General features: G+C 36.3%; 1 protein-coding gene across 6 annotated transcripts in view; it reads right to left on the bottom strand.

Moving 5' to 3' along the window:
• Window positions 1-25,640, bottom strand: part of EcR (ecdysone receptor) — a 346,125-nt gene that overhangs the window by 31,798 nt on the left and 288,687 nt on the right. The window contains exon 1 of one of the 6 annotated variants that reach the window (XM_073088152.1): window positions 17,895-18,609. The exons of 4 other annotated variants lie outside the window; for them this stretch is intronic. In XM_073088152.1, the coding sequence (XP_072944253.1) occupies window positions 17,895-18,213 (319 nt within the window). In that variant the 5' untranslated portion in view covers window positions 18,214-18,609. Of the gene's footprint in view, window positions 1-17,894; window positions 18,610-25,640 lie in introns of those variants that run through there. One more of the 6 variants, XM_073088151.1, reaches the window with a different exon arrangement.

Here is a 25,640-nt window from a genome sequence, read left to right as displayed (position 1 = left end):
AGGTGACCTATATGATAAGATTACTTCAATAGCTCAACTACATACAAAGCATGCAAGTTTGTGTCAGTGTGTGAATCCGCGTCAGGCTCGCTCGTACAATGACACTGTCGACCTTGACTACTGCCTCGTATATCAAGCCACACACACATGCACACTCGACCATGCCCGCTGGCATCAGGAATGTGTTCGTCACGAATGTATTTAAAGCTAGCAAACACATAGGTATTATTCGTCCGATTTGAGATGTACGCTCGGACGGTGTTTTAAAAATACATCTGCGATATTTATACGTGGCGGCGTATAATAACAGCTCTGAATTTAGGCCCATCTGTGGCCGGCACGATATAGAACAGTTCAACATACGATAAGGTGAATGCCAATGCGCCATGCAGCGGTGTACAGCGATCAAGGCCAAGCCGGCTGAATTATCAGCAGTGCTTCAAATGCACACTGAAATCACGCGAATGTTATTGGTAAATAGGTAAATAGACCTTTCAAATTGCACTTATTCACTATTTAATGGCCTGTTGGTTTAGTGCCAGTTGGTGTAATTTTAAATTCAAGTCGATTTTCGTCGGTCGGCGACAAAATTGGTTAGTTAGTGAATATGTATTAACGCTATTTGTTGTGAATTAATGATTTGGAGACGTCGAAAATGTTTTGATCTATGAACTCGAATTAATGTAAGCTGTCGGAATATTTCCAGTCACTATTAAACTAGGATCTGAGACGAGTGACGTAAATAATAACGTATTATTTACACAAAGACATTCAAATGATTGGGTGGCATTGTGTTGATAAATTTGCGAACAAGTCGGCGTGTTTTTGTCCCGCGGCCATTACTTTTTGTGAGAAATATTTTCTTTGATCTTCGAATGTTTACCTCATTAGAGCCGCGCATGATGAGTAGGAAGATTTTTGGGGTTCCGTACTCAAAGGATAAAAACCCTATTACTAAGCCTGCGCAGTCTGACCGTCTGTCACAGGGCTCTATCTCTTAAACCGTAATATATAGTCACAATATGTTTATAGAGTAAGAAAAATCTTGAAAGTTAATTAAAGCTGCCAAAGAAGTTAATGCAGTGCATTTTCTTATATGGCTGCTATGACATCAAATACTAAAAATGAAAAATAAATGAAAATTTGTTAGTACGGAACCAGTGTGCGAGTTCGACTTGCACTTGGCCATTTTTTAAATAGCCGCGATTCGAATCGCGGACAGGTCTCAATTAATTTAAGCTGGGCCATATATAATCCTTTACGATATCGTTTACGTCTGATTGCCTCATTCTACATAGACGCAGTACATCTGCGAGATTAATATCCTTTTTACTAAACGAATAATTAATACCCTCCCACGTCTTTCATGATTTATCTACACCTACTATTAAAATAAAGCGTTAAATTGCAAATAATATAAAAAGCAGTCAATTGAAGATCTCTTCTCTTCTTATTTTCCATGAACTTCTCTTTGACGGAAGTAATGATGTTAAGCTTTGTCATTTTATTTTCCCTTTAAACCCCTTTCATTTGAAACCGATAATATCATGAAGGTACATAGAAAACAAAATCGGACGCCGGACGTTCGCCATATTGGTTTTAAAATACGTATTTTACACTAAACTAAACACTAATTATAATCCAAACCAAACTTGTATGCAAAATTTCACCTCAATCGGTTGGGGTTAACTAGATTAAAATTAAGTTGCAAGATTCGACCCTCACATACATACAAATTACAAAACAAAGTAAAGGTTGAAAAATCATCAACACATTACACGAACATTAAAAAAAAAGTTATGTGGAGTCTACCCATACGCACTTGTCCAGCGCGATGGACTACGGCTGAGTCTCATTCTGAGAGAAGACCCGTGCCCAGTGGGACAGTAATGGGTTGACGATGACGATAATACTAAAACGTGAGTCTGTTTCAAGCCATAATTTTAATTCTGAACGGTTCATTACGTTGGCAAAGTTAGTTTTTGTCGGTTTGATTCATGTGTCACGTTACGACTAGTGTTTTGAAGGCTGAAATTTGTTTATACAATAAATAAACTCAGCGGCAAATTATTGGCAAATAATTACCGACAAAAACTTGCTAACAGTTGCTCTTACATTTCCTACACAAAAAGAGGTTTTTAGATAATATTTTTAATGTATAATTAAATAAATGGACGGCCGGAAAACCGAGTCTGGTGACTGGCAAACCTCTCCTTTTAAGGAGTCTTACGACCATCACCCCTTAGACTAATAATTTGATGGATGGAACCGAACATTTATTATACTTCATTTCGTTACTCGCGCACACACACACACAGTCTACACATTTAATCTAGCGTTTTCCTAGTTCTTTCGAAGCGGAAATGGTTTTGCATTGCAGATGTGCACGGCAGGTGTATACTCCGTCCAGTTTATTGTAAGTAATAGGCACCTGGGTTAGTTTTAATAAGCATTCGCATACGAAACAATTACCTGTGTAGCTGTGAGAACAAACTCCATTACTCATACGGCCATTGCTTTCAAAGCCACCATAACTTACTTTTGGAATTTCAAGTTGTTTTGAAGAATTCCTTACTTCACAGGAGGAATACGTTTGTTTTTAACTAACAGCCACATTTAATTAATTTATGCTAGCGTGTAGTAATCTGAATTACTTTCTATTTACTAAAACACATATTTATATACGTATTTCATATATACATTTATATTTTTATTTCATTTAATTAGCTTCTGCCAGATTAGTTCAGGTTTACTACTGCCAGGATTCGAACAGGAAACCTTGGCACTTACGACTAACAACACCATGTTTACAATATAGTCGTGAGCTAATCTATTCACGTTATTTATATTTCCACTTACACATAGAAGACTGGCTTGATAAAGTTCCTGTTTTTATGTATGGGACTTGGGGCTTAATGGCTATATTTTACGTTGTAGTAAAATATTTATAAGCTTTTCCTTATTTATGGCCTCTCAGCTAACTAGAAAGCAGCTGTCTTCCTGAAGGCTTGCCTAATCTATTCAAGAATGATACGTAATTTCTTTTAGGATCTTTTAGCCAAAACATTTATGGAATTACACAATATAAGTACTTGGATCCGGTTTTTCATACTAATAAAACCTTCAGACATACAGTCTTGCCTGTCAGTCAAGATGTTTATATACTACAAATAGTAAACAGGTATCCTGTCCACCTGATGTTAAGTGATCACTACCCACACACCTTTACCCCTCTGTAACAAACTCCATTAGCGCAGAAACCCTATCTTCAATCCATCACAGATGTGTTGCTTTCCCTGTGGACAGTTGCGACGCTAAAAATAGGTCCCTTAGTACCACACCCTTTACTAGAACACATGGTAAAACTATCAGTTATTATAGTATGGGATTACTAGTCATATAGTCACTATTACCATAGTCATAATACTCAAATCATACTAATATTATTGAAGAGTACATATCGATTATTCGATTATTCCATTCGATTCAATAATCGCTCGAAATACAATGTAAAAGTACTCTACTCACGTAATTATTACACTGAAAAAACATATAGAACATATGAAGCAAACAAACCTCTTGATAATAAATGACTACTTTATATTATAAGAATATTATAATATTCCTCTTAGCAACATAAATATTACTTGAGTTAAAGCAATACTTCACTTAGCTGGTGTGGGCAGAACGTGGATGGTACATTAGACTCAGGACTAACGTGTGTGGGCGTACAACAAGGATTCGAATCTCCAATACAGATATCGTTACGATACGGCGCTATGTTTAAAACTGTGTACTTACTCACATTCGTATCTTATTTCCTGTCGTTGAAGGTAAAGCAACATTTAAATGGCAATATCTTTAAATAGTTCGGATACGATCTGTAATAGTTCAATACGGGAAAATATTATGTTTGTTCTACAATGTTATTTAAATTATAACGGTAGAGATAACTTTAATTAGCGAACAAGAGGGTAGTTGGTTATGATGCGGGTAGGTGCATTCGGAGGGGATTTCTGTAGTTAAGAATTTATGTATTAAATTAAATACTTAAATAATCTACAGAACATCTCTTAATCACCCCTTGTATAATATTACTACGTCATTGTGTTTAATGAGTTGTGAGAACAAAGTACTTCATTTTGGCTTTTTATATCATAGTTTCGGGTTCCTTTACCATCTAGCTATAGGACAGTTATAAGTGAATTATAACGTTACATGTAACGCATTCTAGGCATTAATAAACTTGACATTTCATATCTATCACGTGGGTCGGCTCCGTTACTTCGAAAATTAAGATACAAACGAATCCAGTTTCATTATCAGCTTAACGTTAAGACGCTTAAATATCTAATGCAAGTAGCCTTATAATAAGAAACTGGATGACTTTTCGGAGTCGAAAACCAACAGGTTTTACTTGCCTTGGCGCTAAATATGCACACGTATTCACAATGAACCCAAGCGGTGAATAATAAGATCATCGCCCGAACTTGGTGTTTGCTCTACAATGTTTACTTTATGCATCAAGGGTCTAAGCCCACTATCATCTTTATCCGTACATGATGCGAGCAAATATTAAGAATATTAATATGAACTGCTCAAGACGTATTAGTGAAGCTATAAAGGCCAGAACTAAAATAGTTCAACACAAAATGAAAACTCATTCGTCATATCGCCTGTATAGGTAATAATAAAGTATATTCCTGCGCTGATCCAATCTGAATCTACCTTACGTTCGTTCAGTTCATTCTTTTAAGAGGTGTTTTATCATCTACATACTATCATGGCGTTTCTATTATTTTTACCATTCTCACTTTATACAAATGAAGGTATAAAAAACTTGTTTTTTTTTTTTTATAGTTGCTACGTTTATATGCATGACACAGCAACTTTTTACAAGCCGAAACCAAGCGACAATATAGCATGACCCTTACATCACAAAAAATATAACAATGGCGCTTATGCTTTTAGCAAAGAATCAACCGTTATGATATCTCGATTTAGATCATTGCTCCATAGATCCGGGACGTAGCAATAGAACCCACAATCAACAGATTAGTCTGTTCAATCGCGCCTTGTGATACAACAGATGCCTTAGTTGAGATAAATGCTATCATTAGGAAGCACAAAGCCAAAAGATTGCCGTTCTAGGTCTTCATAATGTACGGTACTCTAAGCTGGCAGGTATTTATAATCAATCACTGAAATTCGCCGGCTAAATCAATAAACTTCTCTATTTATAGCCGGCCGAAAATATAGCCGCAATTGACTGGTAATTTCGAAGTACTATATTAAGAATTCTTTTAAAACAAAGCTTACAGAATTGAAATAAGATAACGCTCGCTTGATGTAATCACTTTCATAATAGTCTAGAACCTATTAAAATAAGAACTAATGATAATGATAGAGCGGTGAACTTACATTTAAACAGTCAAACTCAAGAGGATTAAAATGAGATAACATTAGAACGTGAAGATTTATATAGCAGCATAGCATATTATTCATCTCCACGTATATTATCTTAATTAGAGTGACTGGGTGCAACAATAAATCTATCAATTGCTTTGAATAAACTCATTCAAACAAACTGACATCCGAGTGATTTATACGACGGCGAGCGAGTCCGAACGAGGTAAAGTACATTTACAAAAACTTAACAAATAGACCACTAAGAGCGATAAAGAGCAACAGGCTGACAGAATCAAATTCCCGTCTTAAACCTGTTACAATTTGTCCTACGTCTCGGTTCGTTGAAGAAATTGAAACCCGAGTGATTTGTATCAAGAATATCAAGATAGTGCATCTCACGGTGGTTACGGCGAGGATAATAGAGTAACGAGCGATGGCAGTGCGGGCGCAGCCGACCGAGACGCGCGCTCGACCGCATATCCGCCCAATGCCTTCCTAGCCCTAGCTACAATGAACGTTAAGAAAAACATTTACCATCTCGGTTGACTTTACTTTTAGTTTTAGCTTTTACTTACTTACTAATTCATTAATGTAGGGGTGATTTCAACATAATTAAATAACGATCTGCGCGACCACCGTGTATGCTATAGGTACTATACTCTAATAGAATAGTATCATATAATCATGATGTTAATACCAAGCCAGTATACTCGTACTTTTTTTCTATATTCAGCGAAGATTTTTGAGTTTGGTCCCTGGTCAGGCAAATATTTAAATTATGAATTTGATAATGCAATGGCACTGGGCCGCATGGAAAAATAGTGTGGCCTATAAGATTTAAAATAATCCTAAATATATTTTTAAGACAGTTCATATGTAAATAACAAGTTCCTAAAAACCAAATACTTATAGACAAAAAATAAAATTATAAGTGGCAAGTAATACTGGTAATACGCACGGAGTTACGACATAGCTTAAAAATATTCGGAACTTGACAAATCCACGCGTCATAGGTATACAATACGGATTGCCAAATTAATGTGAATAAGTGTACTCAACTCAAACTAGTGTCATCCAAGTCGATGAACCTAAAGAGGTCAGACAGATCGAATAATGATTATTTGTCATTATTAACAAGCTCAACAGTCGCAAATAAAATGTTCGAAAAGGAACCAGAAAAACAATTTGTTTAAGTGCCCGCTTAATGATTTGCTTCTAACGCCACAAGGCGGTGTGGCATTATTATTAGCGTCGTATTCAATAAAATATTGACTGGTCGTAATGCACCCGTGAAATGAAGGGGCTAGGCCAACCATTAGATTACAAATACAAAGGGTTGCCAAATCTAAACGCTTTTACAATGAAAATTGGACCCTTTCTAGTTAGCTGCGAGTGGCAGCTGCCCGTGGGGCTTTGATTAAGTAATATTATTCTAAAACCAAATCCCGGTCGACAAACTATCAACTTGATCCGCTTAAAATGCTAATTTCGGCAACAAAATTTCGCCGACAGCTTTAAAGACTAGATTAAATGAACTAGTTCTGTATATTTCGACCGAAATGTTTCATATTTGTTGCATAATGTGTGATAAATTAAAAGTTTGTTCGTCACAAATGTATTCACAAGCGTTTGCGTGGAAACGTGTCGGGTCAGCGAACTCTTTGATGAAGGAATCCATCAATCATTATTCCGCGTACCCACCAGCCCGGAGAAGATATCGCGTTTCACACCATTCAAATTACCAATAGACCTACTTAGTATATCATATTTAAACCATCCACTAAACGATCAATTATTATTGTTCTAAAGCGGAACGGAATGTTTAAAATAAAAGTCATATTATGTAAATGTTACGTAACAAATATTTTACGATCTTTAATCGTTTATTAATTTCGTTTTCTATATTAGCCATGCCAAATAAAACCAGAAAATTAAATCGAAATTCGAAAAGCTAATTAAACGAGTAGAAATCTTTTTATTATAGAGGTAAATAAATTGCTTCAATTTATATTCTTGGAACTAGTCAAATGGTGCTATTAGACTCTGGTCGAATTTGTTTATGAAATCTTATCTGTATCCTTAAATAAAGTACTAAGAAAGGCATAAGGAAATATCGAAAGGATTAATTAATATAAAAATTAGAACTGTCAATTAAAGATTTCTTCTAAAAAAAACACTATTATTCTCTTCATTCTTTCTCATCTATTCTAAACGGCAGCGTGACATTGAAAACAAAACAAACATCGTCTCATTTCCTAATGGCAAACGAATCAAAGGGCCTTGGGCAAGGTCTGTAACCTTGTCGATTGCGACAGAGTTAACGACTATTCAAAACTAGAAACAAATAATTTCCGGTTAAGTGAGCAAACAATACACAAAAAGTAATTAGTACTTGCCGGTACATGATGGTTCACTTCGGCACTATTTATACGAGGTGTCAAAAAACCATTGTGACCTTGGCGCCCCCGCACGGACGCGCAAATACATTCACCTCAGGTGAGGCCCGTTGGGCATGAATGTATACCCTACAGGTATGTTTACATGGAAATGCTGATAGCTCTGACTCGCCGACATATCGCTAACGATGTGTCTGGTTGGGCAACATCGGGTACTCTTTTCGGCAATGAACAGCAGAGGCATTTTTTCTAGACTTTTCGTACTTCCACGTTAATCAGTTAGTACAATTATAACTGATCTAGCGTTGGATACGGGTTTCTTATGAACAATACAGTAGCACTACCATGAGTTGGCATAGAAACGCCACTATAGAAATTGTAAATAGAAAACTATTGTCATTTTGCTAGTGAATAACATAACTACTATCGTTACGGTATTTGTTGACAACGTCTGTCAAATTAATGACTCATGGGACTGAATTTGTATGGCAATAGATCATAATGACATTCGCTAGCTATTTGATTTCGATAGGTTTTTTACGTATCGAGTTACGTCACTACGGATTTTAATTCTACGAGTAACCACCAGAGGCGCTGTACAATTTTTCATACATTTATTTTACGCAGTCGCTAGCGAGTAAAACTTTTGTAAACTCATGGTAGTGCTACTGAAGTTAGAATCGTAATCTGCCAAGCTTACAAAATTGCAGATTGGTGAATGTCACATACTTTTCGAGAACTTTCTGAAGAACTCTCAAGAATTTGACTGCCTTTCTCTTTGTTATTGATTGTTTACATAAGGTCATAGTTAAACCTAGTCAGTTCGGAAACTTCCAATTAACAAGATGGCCACTAACTTTTACTTCCAAGAATCCGCTATGGCAAATGATGAAGCACACTGGACCTCTTTTCAGTTTCAGGACGTAACTTGTTTCACCAACGCTACTTGATACTTTTTATATGGCAAAAGTTCTCGGAAAGATGATTCTGGCAACACCAGCGATAAAAGGAAACGCGGCAGAAATGTTTGAAATGCAAACTCGGAACTTTGATCGTTCAACTCATGGTATGCAGTGAAACAATCTTTATCTTAATTGGTTTCAGAGAACCGTAACGTGTCTATTGGCAATTATCTTCAAGGACAGACCTTGGGTGTTATCACTGGGTGTAAGGTATCAGGTACATTTTCGAAAAGATAATGCTGGTTTGTTGGTATCCCACTTTTGGGCAATTGAACTAATGTGAAAATAGCACACGTGACCCTGTGTGTTCTAGTTACTAACACATTACATATTCGGAACTTCAAACAGCAGAGTAAAAAATTAATGAGGTATACATGTCATTTAAATGGACAATTATTTTTAGCTCTATGAAAATTACATTCGCTGTTTTTGACGTCCATATAATTAGAATTTCTAGTTAATTATTCTTTAGTGACACGACGGATTTTGCTTGGCAACAGTTCTTCACCCTGAAATCAAAATGAACTGTGAAATAATATAACAAGTAATTACTTTTTGACCGGGGCCGTCAAATAACTGCCTATAACAAAACGTAATGGTTTTGCCGTCGGCAACCCAATATTGTCCAACTGCTGGGCACGGGTCTCTATATGTGGCCAAATGAGAGTTACTAGTATTCACTTCAAGATTTTTTTAAAGAACTGTCTTGTATGCAGGGTTCCTCGCGATGTTTCCCACAGTTATAGCAGCTATCTAATTAAAATAGTATACACATCGTCACTGGAAAGGCTAAAAGTCTAACACGAGGACACGGGGCGCTTTGCGTGTTAGACTTTTAGCCTTTCAGTGACATAGACATCAGTGAGGACATGTTTGAACAATCAGAGTCTGGCAGTTTGAAATGTTTAAACCTTGGACAATTCAGAGACCGAGTTTCAACTAGGCTAGCACAGGTAAGGTTTCGCAGTGACATAACTATGATGTATTTTGTTGTAACATTTGTAACAGAATGTTCATATAAGTACATACTGCCCGCATATTCAGCTTAGCTACGAGTTATCTGTGGTAGTTTTAATTCCCCATGACTTAGAGTTTTATTGATGTATTTAGCCGACAGATGCGGGCTACTTTATTAAGTGCAGGATTAAGCGATGAAAGAATTCATCACAGCGTTAGGATCATACAATTAGGAATGAAGTCATGCCATCGTTATGTAGAGAAAGACATAAATTACACACTAACTCTATAGAAAAAAAAAAGAATAGATGAATCAAAATTATGTGAGGAATAACTTTTGTGCAGAAAGTAATATTTATTTATTCATTTTTGTTATATTTTATTGAAAATGTAGGGATTATAAAAGGTGCACTTAGTGTCTATTGGCCTTCTCTACCAGTCAATCCTTGGTGCTGGCGAAAAGTTGCAGCAGGTGCTTCAAACATATAACAAGACAAGATTCTTATAAAGTAAAACCAAGTCTATCTAAGAACTTGTTTGTTGTTACTATGTATGACAATATTTAATAGGTAAAGTATCAACCCTTTAAGAATTTAGTTGGTAAACTTTGGTAACAAGTAACATTTATGAATAATCCTAACAACTTCTTTTATTTTAACAAAACTTATATAACTTATTTTTTTATTCGGAACTAACTTAGGTATTTATTTAATCTAGCCTTGATAACTTTCATGAGAATTGAATTGGTTGCTGAGGCGAGATTAGGTACACTAGAACACGTTTTATTTTATTTAATATATTATTATAAGTAGATTACTTGGTATAATCCATCATAGTTTTGTGCGACAAGCTAGGAAATCGTGGTTAGTGAAAAATACCTATATTTTGTGCGCATTATTTAAGAGGTCAGTGACTCGAGGCTATTCAAAAACGACACCTATTCTATTAACTAGCCACACTTGTTTTTGTAAACTAATTATCATTCGTGTAGCTGAATGTCAAAGTTGGTACTTCCATGTTTCTGTCTGAATAGATAAATTAGTTTCAATGTTCGGATATTTTTATTTAGAAGCAGTGCCACATTCTACTCAATTAAACGATATATTTATTCCGGACTCGGTATTCGACCGAACATTTTTAAGCGTTTTCCAAATTTCTTTCAGCCTGAAAATTCATAATCTTGATGGAAATAAGGTGATTCTCTTGGACAAACACGACCACAGAAAGTTTTACATTGTTAAACAGTTAATATCAGTGTGTATATAAAAGAAATAAGACATCAACGTTTTTCATGTAAATTTGCAATCAAGTCAAATAACACAAAACAGCTCATTGGGCTCGGTGATTACTTAGAAACCCCACAATAAATGACACACGTAAACAAGTATCGATATTATATCGCTATCGATATCGCAAAATATAACACCTAATATACAATAACAGCTGTGTATAAAATAACCTATAAAATAGTCTACACGTCTATCAACGGGGCTCATTTACAAAATGATTTTGCAAAAGAAACCCTCCCATTTACCTTTGTGCTCATAGACGTTTTCTTTGAACTTATTTGAATAAAGCCACGAACATTTTATTTATATATTATTATTCTTTTGATCGTTAAATAATGGCCCGGTAGCGCTTTGTGTTTCGCACACTGAATAAAAATCAAGTCTATGAGTAAATTGCCAAAGAAACAGATCGTTAGTTGCGCAATAATGGAATCGCAAAGTAATTGCAAATCGACGCATTAGGTGTTAAAACAGTAATTTGGCTGCCTCAGTTGTTAGAAAGGCAAAAAAACAGTAGGAAAATTAAGTGCTAAGAGTGAAAGGATTGCAAATAACTTTTTATTACTTATTTACTTAGAAAAGCTTGCGGCGGCGCCCGCGTTTCCAGGATAAATTACTTTATCCCCCAAGGGACATGTAGCTGTAATATTGTAGCCTGTTATTTTCTACCGGCATAAAAGGTAAGGCGAATCTCATGGAAAGTTAGCAATATAACAACCTGTTATTTCCGCCAATATTTATAATGTATTTATTAGTTAAAAAAATTAAAACGTTATCTCTCCGTGAATTTGTATAAAGTTGACCTGTTTCAAAATAATTGTAGGTGGGATTGGAAAATCGATTTTAGGACCAAAAACATAAGATATCCGAAACTCCTTTTAGTACTCGAAAGTACGCTTGCGACGTTTATTTAGATATTGCATATCGTGCCGTTCCCGTGCCGTGCCGTTGTCGTCCAACAGCAAGTACTATACCGAGGAATATAAATAACAATTGGATCGCGCGGCTCACGACTGGAAACATCGTCGCACCGCATATATTTAGTTGGCTACATATATCAGACATACGTGCCTTGTCAGGCGATGCGATTTACCATCAGAAGTGGACTCAAACCGGTCGGACCGGCGCGCCGTCTCCCTCGAATCTCCGTTGCATCCAGCCACTCAAATTGTTTATGCTGTATTAGTTTACTTGCTATATTCTGTCTCGGATCGAAGTCGCGTTTCAATTGATATGTTTAAGGTACGGACCTGTTTTTGTTAATGAATTGTTGAATATATCTTATCAATATATTATATCATGGTTCTGATTTCTATGTTTTAAATAGTTTGACAAGAACAGAGTGAAAACTCTATTTCTACACAATGGTATTTTTTTGGCCAGGACTTAACAATACATTTTAATCGCAAGTAATTATTACCGCGGCATCATTTGTTTGAAGATTAGAGTTAATAGTATGAATTTATACTCTTTTTTTCTCACGATAAATACTAATCAATTTATTAAAAGATGCTCCTTGATAATTTAATCAATATTAAGTTCCTATGCTTAGCGTCAGTTTGAGTATGTACATATGTAGGTAAATGTAACTTCATTTATTATTATCCGTGCTAGTGACAAATAGTATAAGTTATGATTATATAAGAACTATTCCTACACTAGATTTTGTACCATTACGTAATTAATAAGGCACACGCCCTGTCAACTATTTATCTGGAAAAATAAATTTCTGTCACCATTTCGATAGTGTTACTAATGTTAGGTTATTTGAGAATAAATTGACGCTAGATCAAATCGTAATATAGCACGAAACGACCGCATTTACAAAATTAAATAAGGAGCACGCAGTTTGTCAACACGCAATAAAGTTTTTGAACCTAATTATGCTGTTAAATGACTAGGAATTAATTCGAGATGATAATTTAAGCGAGGTAGTAACGGCAATAAAATTGTATTCAGTTACTGTAGTAATTACTTAATAATTTCCTATGATGCCGGTGCTTAGTGATTAGCTGTTTTCAAGTGTTTTGACTACTGAAGTTAAATAACTCTGTACATGATTGTTATATTAATGAAATTTTACATCTTACATCATCTCATCATCATCTAGTACGAGAGTAAACCTTGCATATCAGATACGCTTGAACTCTGTAATGAAACGGATGAAAATGATCAATCCACTTATCCACTATTACGAGTAATTAATAAGGTAGTACACTACAGTTTAAAAGTTAAAATTTTAGTAATAAACATTGTTTTAAGACTGCGAAGCTGAATAGGAAACTAATATTTTAACATTGAACAGATCACCAGATTTTTTTAAATGAAATATTATCGAAAAATTTAAATCTAAAATTAAACACGACAATTTGAAATTAGACTATCTCAGCACTACCAAATATTTTTCGCTCTTATATTTTCTGACATCTCATACTGACGATGACACGACATTAAATCTGACATAATTCTAAACTTATTTGCTGCTCATTAGGAACGTATCATCTCTTTAAATGTAGGTAGTTTATTTTATAATTATTTCTTAAAAACTTTTAGTTGCAATATTTTTCTATTCCTCCCCCATGTTTTCTATCTTTATAAGGTCAAGGAGTCCTTATCGTGGCTGGGTGCACAAGGATCTATTAAGGAAAATATGTAGACAATTTACTACCAGTGGGTGGGTGGCCGTTACATTTTAGTCAGGAATTTTACATGGGCGGCATTTTAATCGCATTACTATTATTTATATTTACATTCATTTCAATAAATTAAAATAAAATTTAGAGTATTGGTCAAATTTTGGTCAAACACTTCAAAATGTGAAGGTAAATTTCTCAATTTTTTTACATGAATCAGTTTCATTAAAGTATTATTAATTGCTATCGAGAAGAAGTTTTGCTACCAAAAGTTGTCCTTATAATGATTAAATAGAATTCCCCACAGTATTTTTGTTAGTAAAAAACTAAGATGTAGAGCTGTTTCGATATAAAAAATAGTAACAAAAGCTCTGGCTTTCATTCCTTCTGTAACTATAACAACGTTATTTGTTATCTCAACCCTTTACAATAACATAATATTATTATTTCTGATATAATATGGAGGAAAATGGCAAAATAGATCTCACTTAAGTAATCGTTACGCCGCCTATTCAACACGAGGGAATACAAAATCTGTTATAACATAAATTCCTTGTTTATTCACGAAATTGATGAGGCATTTCTCCTTTTCATGGTAAAAATAGAATTTCTCAAGCATCGGTAGTCGGTGGTTAATAGGAGGGAGCGATACCCCATCCCCGGCGCCCCTCCCTCGACGTTTGATGATAGATTAAGTATTGTACTATTCTGGCAATGTATAAGCGTAGAAAATAACAAATATCAATGTGTTTGTGTATCGAACTTTCTCGTTAAGGTTCTATCGGATTATATAATCATTTGTATTAAATATATTTTACTAATAAGAAGTGTGTCAAGTGTTAGAATTATATTTTCATTGGTGTAAACCTGAAGTTAAGATTAAGACTGTTTAAGTTTTAATTTAGTTTTTAATTCTTCCTTAGTTATAAGTTAATGGAAAAAAATCAAAATTACGGAGCTTCTTTGGGAAGTTTACTGAACAAAATCAGTTATTCAACCATTCAACAACAATGGGTAATTTAAACTGTCATAGACGAGATTGTGTTGCCTTTTAAATCTCAGAATATTTTCGCATTTTCACAATACTTAAAACTTAATATAAATATTATAAAAAGGGCGTTCTTTTTTAATAAGGGCTTGACTTTATTATTTTACGCTTTTCTCTCGTACCAACCCTAAATTTAAAACACAAGTGTAACATATATGAATAATTTATTTAATGTCTCTGCATTGTACAAATTTTACATACATATGTTATATTGTACTAAGAGCAACACGAACTCTTAACATCTACTTTTACCTATTAAAAAAATCTTTGCTTTTGATGTTATTAAGATAAATCTCAAGAAATATAAGAGAAGGCATACGCTCGCTTCTTTGCAAATACCTATAAAAGAAGTGTTAAGACCTCTATAGGCGCACATCAAATGTCCTTTTGAGAAAAAATATAAGATAACTACTCTTACACGTTTGCTGTCAATGTCAATCTACTTGGGTAATGTAGCCGCTTACTGTCATGTTATTAGGAAAATATATTTTATGGACAAAAATAACCGAAAATGACATGGTTATTGAGACATGTTGAGGTAAGTGTACTCGAAGTATTAGGTATCAATATAATGTGTCGCCTACCAGTGTTGGCACCTAAAATATAAAAAAAATGTGTGTTAAGAAATAAACTGTAGATGTATAAAGGCCATAGAGGTATGGCCCTAGCAACTCCAATAATTTCTTTATTTAAGCTCATATAAAAACCATTTACCATACTGATATGAGTACATTATAAGAAATACGTAATGTATAAAACATTACGTAATGCTTGTACAATAAGCCGTTTAAACATAAATGAAAACGAATAAGTAAAAGTCTAAAAAAGTACCATAGAAAATCGCATATTTATTCCTCTTTAAGGTACTTTATTCAGAATCCGTCCGTCCCTTTTGAACTTGTTATTTATGATTCTGGAAAATACAAAATTACTTTCGCCATGGGAAAGAAGTATTAATACTTTTGGGAATATTTTAATAATACGGAAAAAATATGCTTGGTAATGGAATATATTATGTGTATGAGGTATATTTAGGAACATTTCTACTTATGCTTATACTTTTGCTTATTCGCCACGATTCAGTTTACCGGATTTGTCCTCGATTTACCATAAAAGTAAATCTTTTGTCTATTGTTAAACGTTAAGCTGTAAAGTGGCAGTTGGGGCAGAATTTGTAACTCTATTGCATTTATTATTGAGGTTACACCGCGATAATGCCGAGTATAAGCCATACGACGTTCTGACAAATTTCTTATAACGTATTATATTTTTAGTTACCTTCGAAAAGAAAAGAGGTCATCTATTCGTCACGGATTTTTTTAGCCACAAACTTGCCTCGGTAATTCACATATGCGCGTCGGGCTCACCTCGTCTCCCTATGTATGATATGTACAATGGCCAGCCCGAAAGGAAATTGTAGGGACACTAAGTCGCGCTAGGTATACTGTTAATATAACTCCTTTCAATGTCTCGTTCCCTTGATTTTACCATTATTAAACTATGACAAATTAATTGCTTTTAGTAATTATGCAACATTATTTAACTTCGAAAATAATCGCTAGTTCTTTGAATACAATAACCTAGGTAGAAATTTTACTAAAAGCACAAAGCATTTGATAAATAAATAAAGGATACTAATATGTCTATTAGCACTTGGCTAAAAAGAATATGTGACACCACAAAGTAGATAAACAAAAAATCAAAAACTTCCATTGATTTTTAAGTTGTTTATGCCAGTGTTTCGAAACGGTTTGCCCTAGATTAGTGATGACCCCATTCGGCGTACCATGAACGAACCTCCCAAAATGCGCCGTTTATTGCGCAACTTGGGCAGGTGCAATCGTTCACATATTTCGGCGAGTCGTTCAAAACAGGTTGGATTTCCGGAATGACATGGAAGTATTAAATTTTCCACATTAACCTTGAACGCGCACCTATGTGATAAGAATTACTCATACGGTGTGCTCCTACGCTTAGTTAGCGGTCACTAATCAAACATAGGTAAGACATTGTTTACTGAGAATGGGTGTACTGATCTATGACCTAGAATTTTACTGTGGGATTTTCGTTTAGGTACTACTTAGGGCTTCGAAATCAATGTAGGCGGGCTAAACTTTCTCTAATTGGAAATTTTAGTATCAGATTACTGAAGAAATACGGATTATGTTTTTTGTAAACTTAAGCTCTTTTAAGCGAGTTAAAAATATGATTGCCCTATTTTTATTCAAACAGATTACAATACGTTGTTGTGGCAACTTTTAACTTTATTTAAGTCGTTTATTTATACGACTTGTATAGTTATAGTGACCGTTATCTTACCTATTATCTCAAATAGTCTACTAGAACTTGACAAGTACCTATGTTACTTATTTTTAACGTCGCCCACAGCGATCCGTCATTCCAAGGATTAGTCACAGTCACAGCTTTGTAGTTTAACTTATAGTGCTCACGTAGAATGCGTGGTTCTTACAATTTGAAGTGAATGCGTAAACTCAAGAATGTTGCATTTTATTTTACACATACGACGCCGACAGTAAATCGCGATTCTAAGTTCAAATTTAAACTAAGAATACGGACGATCGTCAACAGCATTATAAACAAAAGTAATGAATGGCTTATTTAAATATAAATAGCGCATTTCTTATCAAAAGTGCATGTAAGTAAACAAGAGTGTGATCATGTGTATTCTGTATTGTACGGAGACATCGGCCGTGGCGCCCGGTCAAGGTATCCGGGCCAAAGGTCGATGACAGCCGGCGCCTCGGCCTCTCGCGAACGCCACGATTGCCGCCAAAAATCACGTAAACATTTGCATTTAAAAACCGAACGCTATTCTCAATGCTCAATTTCACAAATCGAAACTTCGAGAAAAAAAGCGATGGCCGTATCGACACTCGGATAACAGATTAACTTTTTTTACAAGTTCGAAGATTGATGTAAGTACACAAATACTGAAGAGCTTTTTGAGGTCCTTTAAATGATATATAGTTTTGATTTTTTTCGTTAACACTTCTTGTTGGGCGAGTAGATAAGGTTTAAACGGTTATTCCGATTTAAATGTTATAAAAAATCCAATTTTTATTTTAAGCAATCGTTTTAAGGTCTAACATGTTATTAATGACCTAAAACCTGTGTTGTGTTAATGAATTTCTTAGTAAACGCATACTAATTATTTCACAATAAAATAGTAATGTTCTAACCTGATGATATGGATTCGTTTTCCGATTTAGGGGTTGTGGGTGGCATTGGCAGCGGCATCGACGGCAGCGCCTGCGTCGGTGCTTGCTGCTGCTGCATCGTACACGTGCTGGCCAGTAGCGACGGCGCAGCGTTGTATGTGATGCCATCGTCGTACCCCCATAACTCCAGCCCCCCGTATTCCGGCGAGGCGAGCGACTCCGGCGACATAACCATAGCCGCTGGCAAACCCAAAGCTGAGGAAGACGTCACCTCCGACGAACTCTCCTCCAGCATTCGCAGCGTCTGGAACCCTCCGTTGTTCGACCAGCGGCGTCTCATGTCGACGAGCGCGTCACACGCTCCCGTAGCCGCGGCCGCCGACGGACATCCTCCGACAAATTCCGATTTTCCTATCACTTCACTTTTGCTTCATTGAACTATCCAACGCGATACCGACCGATTTGACACTAGTCGCCGGCCGCGGCGTCGGAACTGAAACGAATCGTTTCCCACAGTATTGTAACTCCTATTTCACTCCAATAAGACGAGCAGTCTCGTGCGGTAACTTTTTCCTAGCACAACACAATACGTGCAACAGGTCTCGCCGGGAGACACACGAGTACGACGGATGATGTAGAGCGCCGAGGTTGTCGCGGACAATCGAGAGAAAACGAGCACGTTATGCGCGCGCGACCGTCGTCAACGGAGTACGTAGGTAGAGCGAGCGAACGAACGACGCGGCCGCTCTCACTACTCACTGCCACGGTCGAGTCGAGCGTGACGTCACCCCCCGCGCCCTCGCCCGCCCGCCGCGCGCAGCCGTGGCACAGAAAGTCAAGTCACCGGCGACAGAATGTAGCGCGATAACACCCTCGGTAAAATTTATGAAGCACCTCTTCTCGCCGTATCAAAACAACTTCGCTATTTGTTACGCAACTTTCCAACTCGAGAAAGTAATTTGAAGTCGTAACTGGAGGCGCGATTTTGTTAATTATTTTCCTTCATTAGAGGCAATGAGAGTTGCGGTAAGATACCCAAGTCTCAAAGATTGTAAGCACATATTATTATAATTATTATACCTAAAGTTCTAGCAGAATAATTTTACTCGCATATTAATAAGTAGGTACTTGAACCTGTTACATGTCAAAATATATAAATAAAGTAAATAAATATTACTAAGCCACATTATTGCGAAATTGCAATAATTATTTTTAATACAATGTAATAAAATGTAGAATCGAACCACCTACTTAGGTAAATAAATATTACATTGCTCGACCAATCAATCATGTAGGCACTTGCTTAACACCGATCACGTAAAACAATATGACATCGATTCCATTCTTCTAATCTCCAAGTTCCATAAATGGAACAACGACCTAAATTGCATTCAGGTTATCACAGAGCTCAATGACAATATTGACAACGGTGTGTGTACTTGTATTACTTCTAGAGATTTAACAAAAACGAAAAATATATCGATTTATATGATAAGTGAATTATTTTGCTAAATTATAAAGTAGTTGTTCTTATCCTTTTAACGGAGATTTCCAGTATACAGTTAGAAAATTAAATTAAGTAGGTACTTAACGTAATCATAATGGGTAATAATTGTAAATGATGTCAGTTTTATATAATTTATCTATGAGTCTGTGCAAACTAAACTTGAACACTTTAAAATAATGGTAAAAGTAACTGAAGTAATTTAAAACGGTTCCAACAGGGTGGGCTAGTCATTATTTATTAATAAAAATGATTTATAAATCTATCGTTTATAAACACCGTTGTGTGTGTGTATTCAAGAACTGCACTGATTAAACGATGTTTACACAAATGTGATAAAAATGTGAAATAGAGTAGGGTAAGGTACACGAATAGTTAGCTACGGAAGCAGCGATGTAGATACAATAATACATAATCAGTGAGTCGAATATTACGAAGAGATTAGATTAGGAATCGTTTTGACGCGGTCGTCACTGGCCGCTCTCGACACCGTCACGTGGTCGTGCGGAGCGTTGACCTGCAGTGTTTTGGAAATGCGCGCCATCTTCGTGGATTCCGCTTCCGTAGCACAATGGAGGCATTTAAACCATTTATTTTACTATGAAACATTCGCCAACGCGGTTTCCATTATACGAAAATGTATAATTCATGATTTTTAATTTCGCATCCACTTATCTCGGATTACGTAGGCGTTGTGCTATTTGTACTTTTCGCGAAGATTAATTTACAAGTCATTATAAAATATCTTAATTGGAACTCCGAATTGATCTTCCTTTTTGCGAACGTCGACCAATAAATAAACGTTATTATTCCGATATAGCAGTAATACTGGTAACCTTTACGTGACATAATTTGGTAAGCCAATATTAATTATAATTTTGCTCCTGACCTATTCAATGTTAACTAGGTATGGGGAATGAAATGCTACTAGGCCTGCTAGTGAGCCTTGTGACTATAAATTTAAAGGTTACGTTAACATTGTTAACATTAATGAAATGTCAATAAATTTTAGTATAACATGTTATACATGACTTGTTCGAGCATGCCAACATTCACGCATAATTATTACCTACGAAAATTACCACATATTCCTAAACATGTGATTCACGACCGTTGAAATAAGAATCTAAATCTAGTCACTTTTTGACTGCGTGTTCCGAGGTAGTATTTCTGTCTACAAACATTTTTAGGGTTGCCGCTTTTCGCGCGTGGGATGGCTTTTAATATTTACCTAAATAAGAGTTCAGGATAAGCATAGTTAATACGAGCACTTCTCTCCACTCAAATCGTGGCACCAGCTGCGCACACTCTATGCAAGGTTTTTAAGTTTGCTCGGAAAGTCTTCCTGCTAGAATTCTTCTTTTTAGATTAAATTGTCGCCATCCTCCCTTCCATATAATACACTTATCAAATTATCATAATATCGATCATTGACATGTGATAAATAATAGACGTTAGCCATACTTTGATTTTGCAGATGTATGAAGGCAACATCCACTTACCAATAGATGAATTCCCAGATAATTAGTTACCAAATTTGTTATAAGAATTAATATACTTCTGTCAGCCCTAGTTGGTCTGTAGTATTTGTGTTCCAGTCGTGATGTTGGGCAGTCGTGCGTGCAGCAAAGTGCTCGATTGGTTCCCCCCTGACCTCCCCCTCGAATAAGTCATCAGTCGAATTATCTTCGCAATTGCTCACATTTTACATTCCGACTCTTACTCGAACGAATAGCAATTAAAAAGTCTGATTAATATCCGAACCGGAAAACTGTTGAGATCTTTTGGACGTTGATAAAGTTTTTGCCGTCTTTGGCTTTTAAGTTTTTATGCAGTACGCCTTGATTTGTACATATTGTTGGTTTAAATTCTTATTGCTGGCTTGTTTGCAAAGTTTTGCAATATTACACAATCTGTATGAAGTCAATGTCAAATACCGTAGCACAGAATTTCGTATCTGATTAATGAATCGCATGCAAATATTTTACGCGTACATAAGCGAGTTTAAACGTATTATTGCTCTAAGTTAGGCTTGAAAATAATGATTCTAGATCCAATCCATTAAGCATATCTTTTGATTAATTTGATCACAGGACAATAAAAAGGAAAAAGTCTATCCTGCGACCGGCTAGAGCATTAAAGTGTCAGGTATTTTTTTGCGGTCTAAACTTCAAATTATCGCTACTACCAAGTTCGATTCGCTACAGTCTGGCTTCGATTCAGCCAGATCTGGTTTGTCCAATAGGAATTAAATCAACTTTTTGCACAACTTCCATTTTGTTTAAATTGGATGTGTAATTGTGTAATGAAACACTGTGAACTAAAAGAATATTGATAGTACACGTTCTATAAAGGAAATATACTTTGGTATGAAGAATTTTAGGGAAGTTCCATTCTTGAATTATTAAGTTCTTACTCACAAACAATGCGCGCAGTAAGAGAATGCTGATAAAACACCATAAATTTAATGTTATACGGATATAACTTCACAATCTTATTGTTTTTGGCTTGACTATTAATATCTGAGTATAAAGGAAAATTCACGATATAATATAAAGTTATGTACGGATGAAAGTAATAAGAATGGATGAAATTAATAAGTCGCGGTTTCTACATACCGCAGAATGATTTAATGTTCCCGAAGTTGGCTTCGAGCCATACGCCGAGTTGATTTGTTTTGGATTTTAGAAAGTGACACACAGTTATTTAATATTAGATTAACATTCACTTCACACACGTTTGATAACGCAATAAATAATTTTTGATCATGTGGAAAGTATAGTATAAATTTATATTTATTATTGCTAAAAGGAAACACTTACTCTTAAACGTTATTTAGACAGCGTCGGCTTTCATGCGATGCCTTACCTGAAACAAAGTAAAATGTACATTAGATTTTATGGTAAAGATAGCTCTTAAATCTCCTGTTAATTATAAGTGACACTTCGCAAGAACATTAGAAATTATTTATCGATTTTACATTCAGGATCAGAAGGCGCAGTAAGCATGGATTTCTCGGTAGAGCGCACTCTATATAACGCGGCAAGTTTGGGTCGTCCCTCGCTCGCTTGCAAGCATTGTTGGCGTTGCACCTTTCCAAGTCGGTTGCGTAGTCACAGTTGTCGTGTTTTTACTAGCGATGTGCAGGCGTATAAAAAGTAGCCGCGGCGGAATGGTCTGCTGAAGCGCAATTAAGACCAAGGTCTCCGGGTTATCAAACCCGTGTCGGCGACTCGCGATCCGGCCGCGCCTCGTTGCCGTCGCAAAAAATATAGCGAATAATGATGCCGATGGTATTAAAAGATAATAGCAGGGTTAACACGCCGGCTGCATAGTCTTAAATGCCCACATAGCGCAGCCATTCGTTCTGAATTAACTACGTATCGAGTGGGAACCAGTATGACTTTAATTAACGAATTGCGGCGCCGACGTACCTTTATTACTGTCATACGTTCCTGTAATTGTTTTAGCCTATGTAGAATATTTGTTTAAATTGATATGTGAATATAATACTATAGTCCTACTTCAGTCTGTTTTACCACGTTGAACGCAAGAGGAAGTCAAGGATACGCCGCATCTATTGCATACTCAATGCTGAATCCTGTTCGTTGACTCCTATGCACTTGACAGTCACTGATGTCATGCGCTAATGTGACCTGCTAAGGAACCATGTTACCGTTTCTCGCAGTCACACGAACACTTACATAATGCAACCTAGACAATGTGCATAAAAGGTTAGACGAAGCTAGTCCTTCGCTGCAGTACTGTAGATTTACTTTCGTTTGAAAACGCCGCGTCTTAGGTTTTCATCCATGTGTAGTTGCAACACTGCCGAATGTAACGTAACGTTTTGAAGTGAACCTTAAGGCTAAGTTGTAAGACTGATCTTTCTAGTGATCATATATTGCTATAAGATGTTTTGTAGTCGAACTTCTAATACTATCATTTACGTGATGTAACTATCGAGTCCGAACTGATATGCGAGTGCAATTGAGTGACTATTGTATTACCGTAGTCCATGGGAATATGAACTGTGAAGTAAAGCTTCCTACCAGTTTATAGGAACAGGAAGTATAAAATGAAACAGTTGTTTAAAATGTTGTTTATAGGAGTTTTGTTACAGAAATAGTAACAAGTTAGATACCTAAGATTTTTTTATGAAAAATGAAACGACGTATCCTAATTTATCCTTTGATATACTAATTTATCTAAAACAAGATATGAGTCCTACATATTGTCAGCCATAGCCGCTGCCTAAAAGACTAAGTTTTACGAGTACCGCCTCGTGTAAATGCCCCAGTCTTACCCTTCAAACCAGATTTCAGCGGCCAAGTCCAAGTCGTTGCTTCTCATAGGAAAAAAACACACTTAGTGGAAAGCCTTTGCCTACACGAGAGCACAGGCAGCGAGCAGTTATAAAGCAGACTTTCGTACGTTAAAAAAAACATTTATTCAGTTGCTTAGAGAAACCCTGGAAGACCTCACTTCAAGATTCACGGTAATAACAATAAAGTAATAAAGAGCAACAGTTCCTCCGAGGAGTATGGATAATGTCTGTCCGACGCTATATTAATCATGATTAAAGTCAGTAAAATGTAATAATTGGGACCGGCAGAGCTTTACGAGCTTATTTACGAGTTTGCTCGCGTGAACAAGTTATTTTTTGCGAGGAAACAAACTTAATGTGAAATATCGATGTTTGGTTTATGTGTTTATGTTGGCCCCTTATTACGGGCCTGTATAAACAGACAGAATCCGGATTTGCAGGAAATTAGCAACGCGCCTAAAACGAATTAGAAAGGTTCATCATATCCGCATGAGGAAAAACAGAGGGCGTTTTATTAAAAGCAAGAAAAGCAGTAAACTTTTGTTTCTTTCGTTTTAATTATAAAATGGAATTTAAATCCGGTGTTATCGATTAATTTTGTGGATAATGAAAGTACCTATATTACTGGTATCGACTTCCATTGTCGTCATTCCCGCACTATCACAATGATAAAGCTATTTATTAATGTACTTAACCTTTAGAGAAAGTCTGTCAATACCACACATACCTTTCAGGTTAATAAATTAAACATAAACATTATTTGGCAACAAAGTAGGTACAAAGTGACAAAGTGGGTTTTACCCGACCACAATAAATCCTCCACAACGAATAAACCTCCTTGTAAAGTGAAGTGTTGCGAAAATATCGTCAAATTGAGTTGTGTGTTATCCAAACCAAAAGATGGATTAAAGAGATCAAAACCAGGAGATGGACTGTTGCGTTCCTCTGTGAAGTTATGAATAAACGCTTTCTACACTCACAGCCCCACACTAGGATTCCCTGTGTCGTGGGTGCCATGGACACACACATAGACAAATACACAAACACCCAGACCCAGAAACAGAAATCTAAATTCATCATTTAGACATCTGTCTGGCCGGGGATCGAACCCGGGACCCTTTTCGCGTCAGACCGGTATGGTGGCCGCTCCGCCACGCGGGTCGTCAAGAATATAATGCTTGTCGCCAATACGTATAGCCAAGCGCCACAACTACGCTAAACCAACTCTTTCTATAGAAAGAGTATGTCCAATATTGAATCATGTCTGATGAAAGGATTACAAAAATCAGGTCTACTGAAGATTATTAGATCATGGTAATGGCGCCATTGCTGTCCTTTTTTATCTGTTGGACGTCTATACTCGATATCCAGTAGTAAACTAAGGACTGATGGAAGGATTACAGAACCAAGGTCTGCTGATTATTGGATCAACACAATTATTGTGTGAAAGCAATTTTTACCTCACACAGTCATTCCTTTCGGAAATAATGTCGAGGCTTATCGAGTACGGCGTGAAGATTTTCGACAAACAAAGGATGTCATAACGCATGGTTGTAAGGTGTAAGTCAGGGCACGTTACGCAACGCTCATCTGTAGGCGGCGCACGCGCGTGCAACGGTCGTCGCCGGTGCATCGCCGCTGACCTATTTGCGTCTAGCGAATACTATTCAAATGCGATTGATTAGACGGCCGATGTTGTTTGTTAACGCTGTTACTTGGCTGCGGTTTACTTTCTATTTTTTTTATAATATAGGAGTAGCAGACGAGCATGCAGTCTACCTGTGGCTACTACTGCCCATGGACATCTGTAATCAACCCCAGATAGGATTAGATATTGCTACCTGAGGTCGGCCACAGTTGTCCTGAGTAAGCTTGAGCGCCTTGGAAAAGTATATCTCCCTTACCGCTTTACCTTTTCCTTCAAACCAGAACACAG

Source organism: Epargyreus clarus, unplaced genomic scaffold (genome assembly GCF_041222505.1).
Source record: "Epargyreus clarus isolate Ecla_fem2 unplaced genomic scaffold, WU_Ecla_fem_2.2 ptg000026l, whole genome shotgun sequence".
Taxonomy (NCBI): domain Eukaryota; kingdom Metazoa; phylum Arthropoda; class Insecta; order Lepidoptera; family Hesperiidae; genus Epargyreus; species Epargyreus clarus.
The sequence above is the reverse complement of the archived record's forward strand: the minus strand, read 5'-3'. Positions and strand labels throughout refer to the sequence as shown.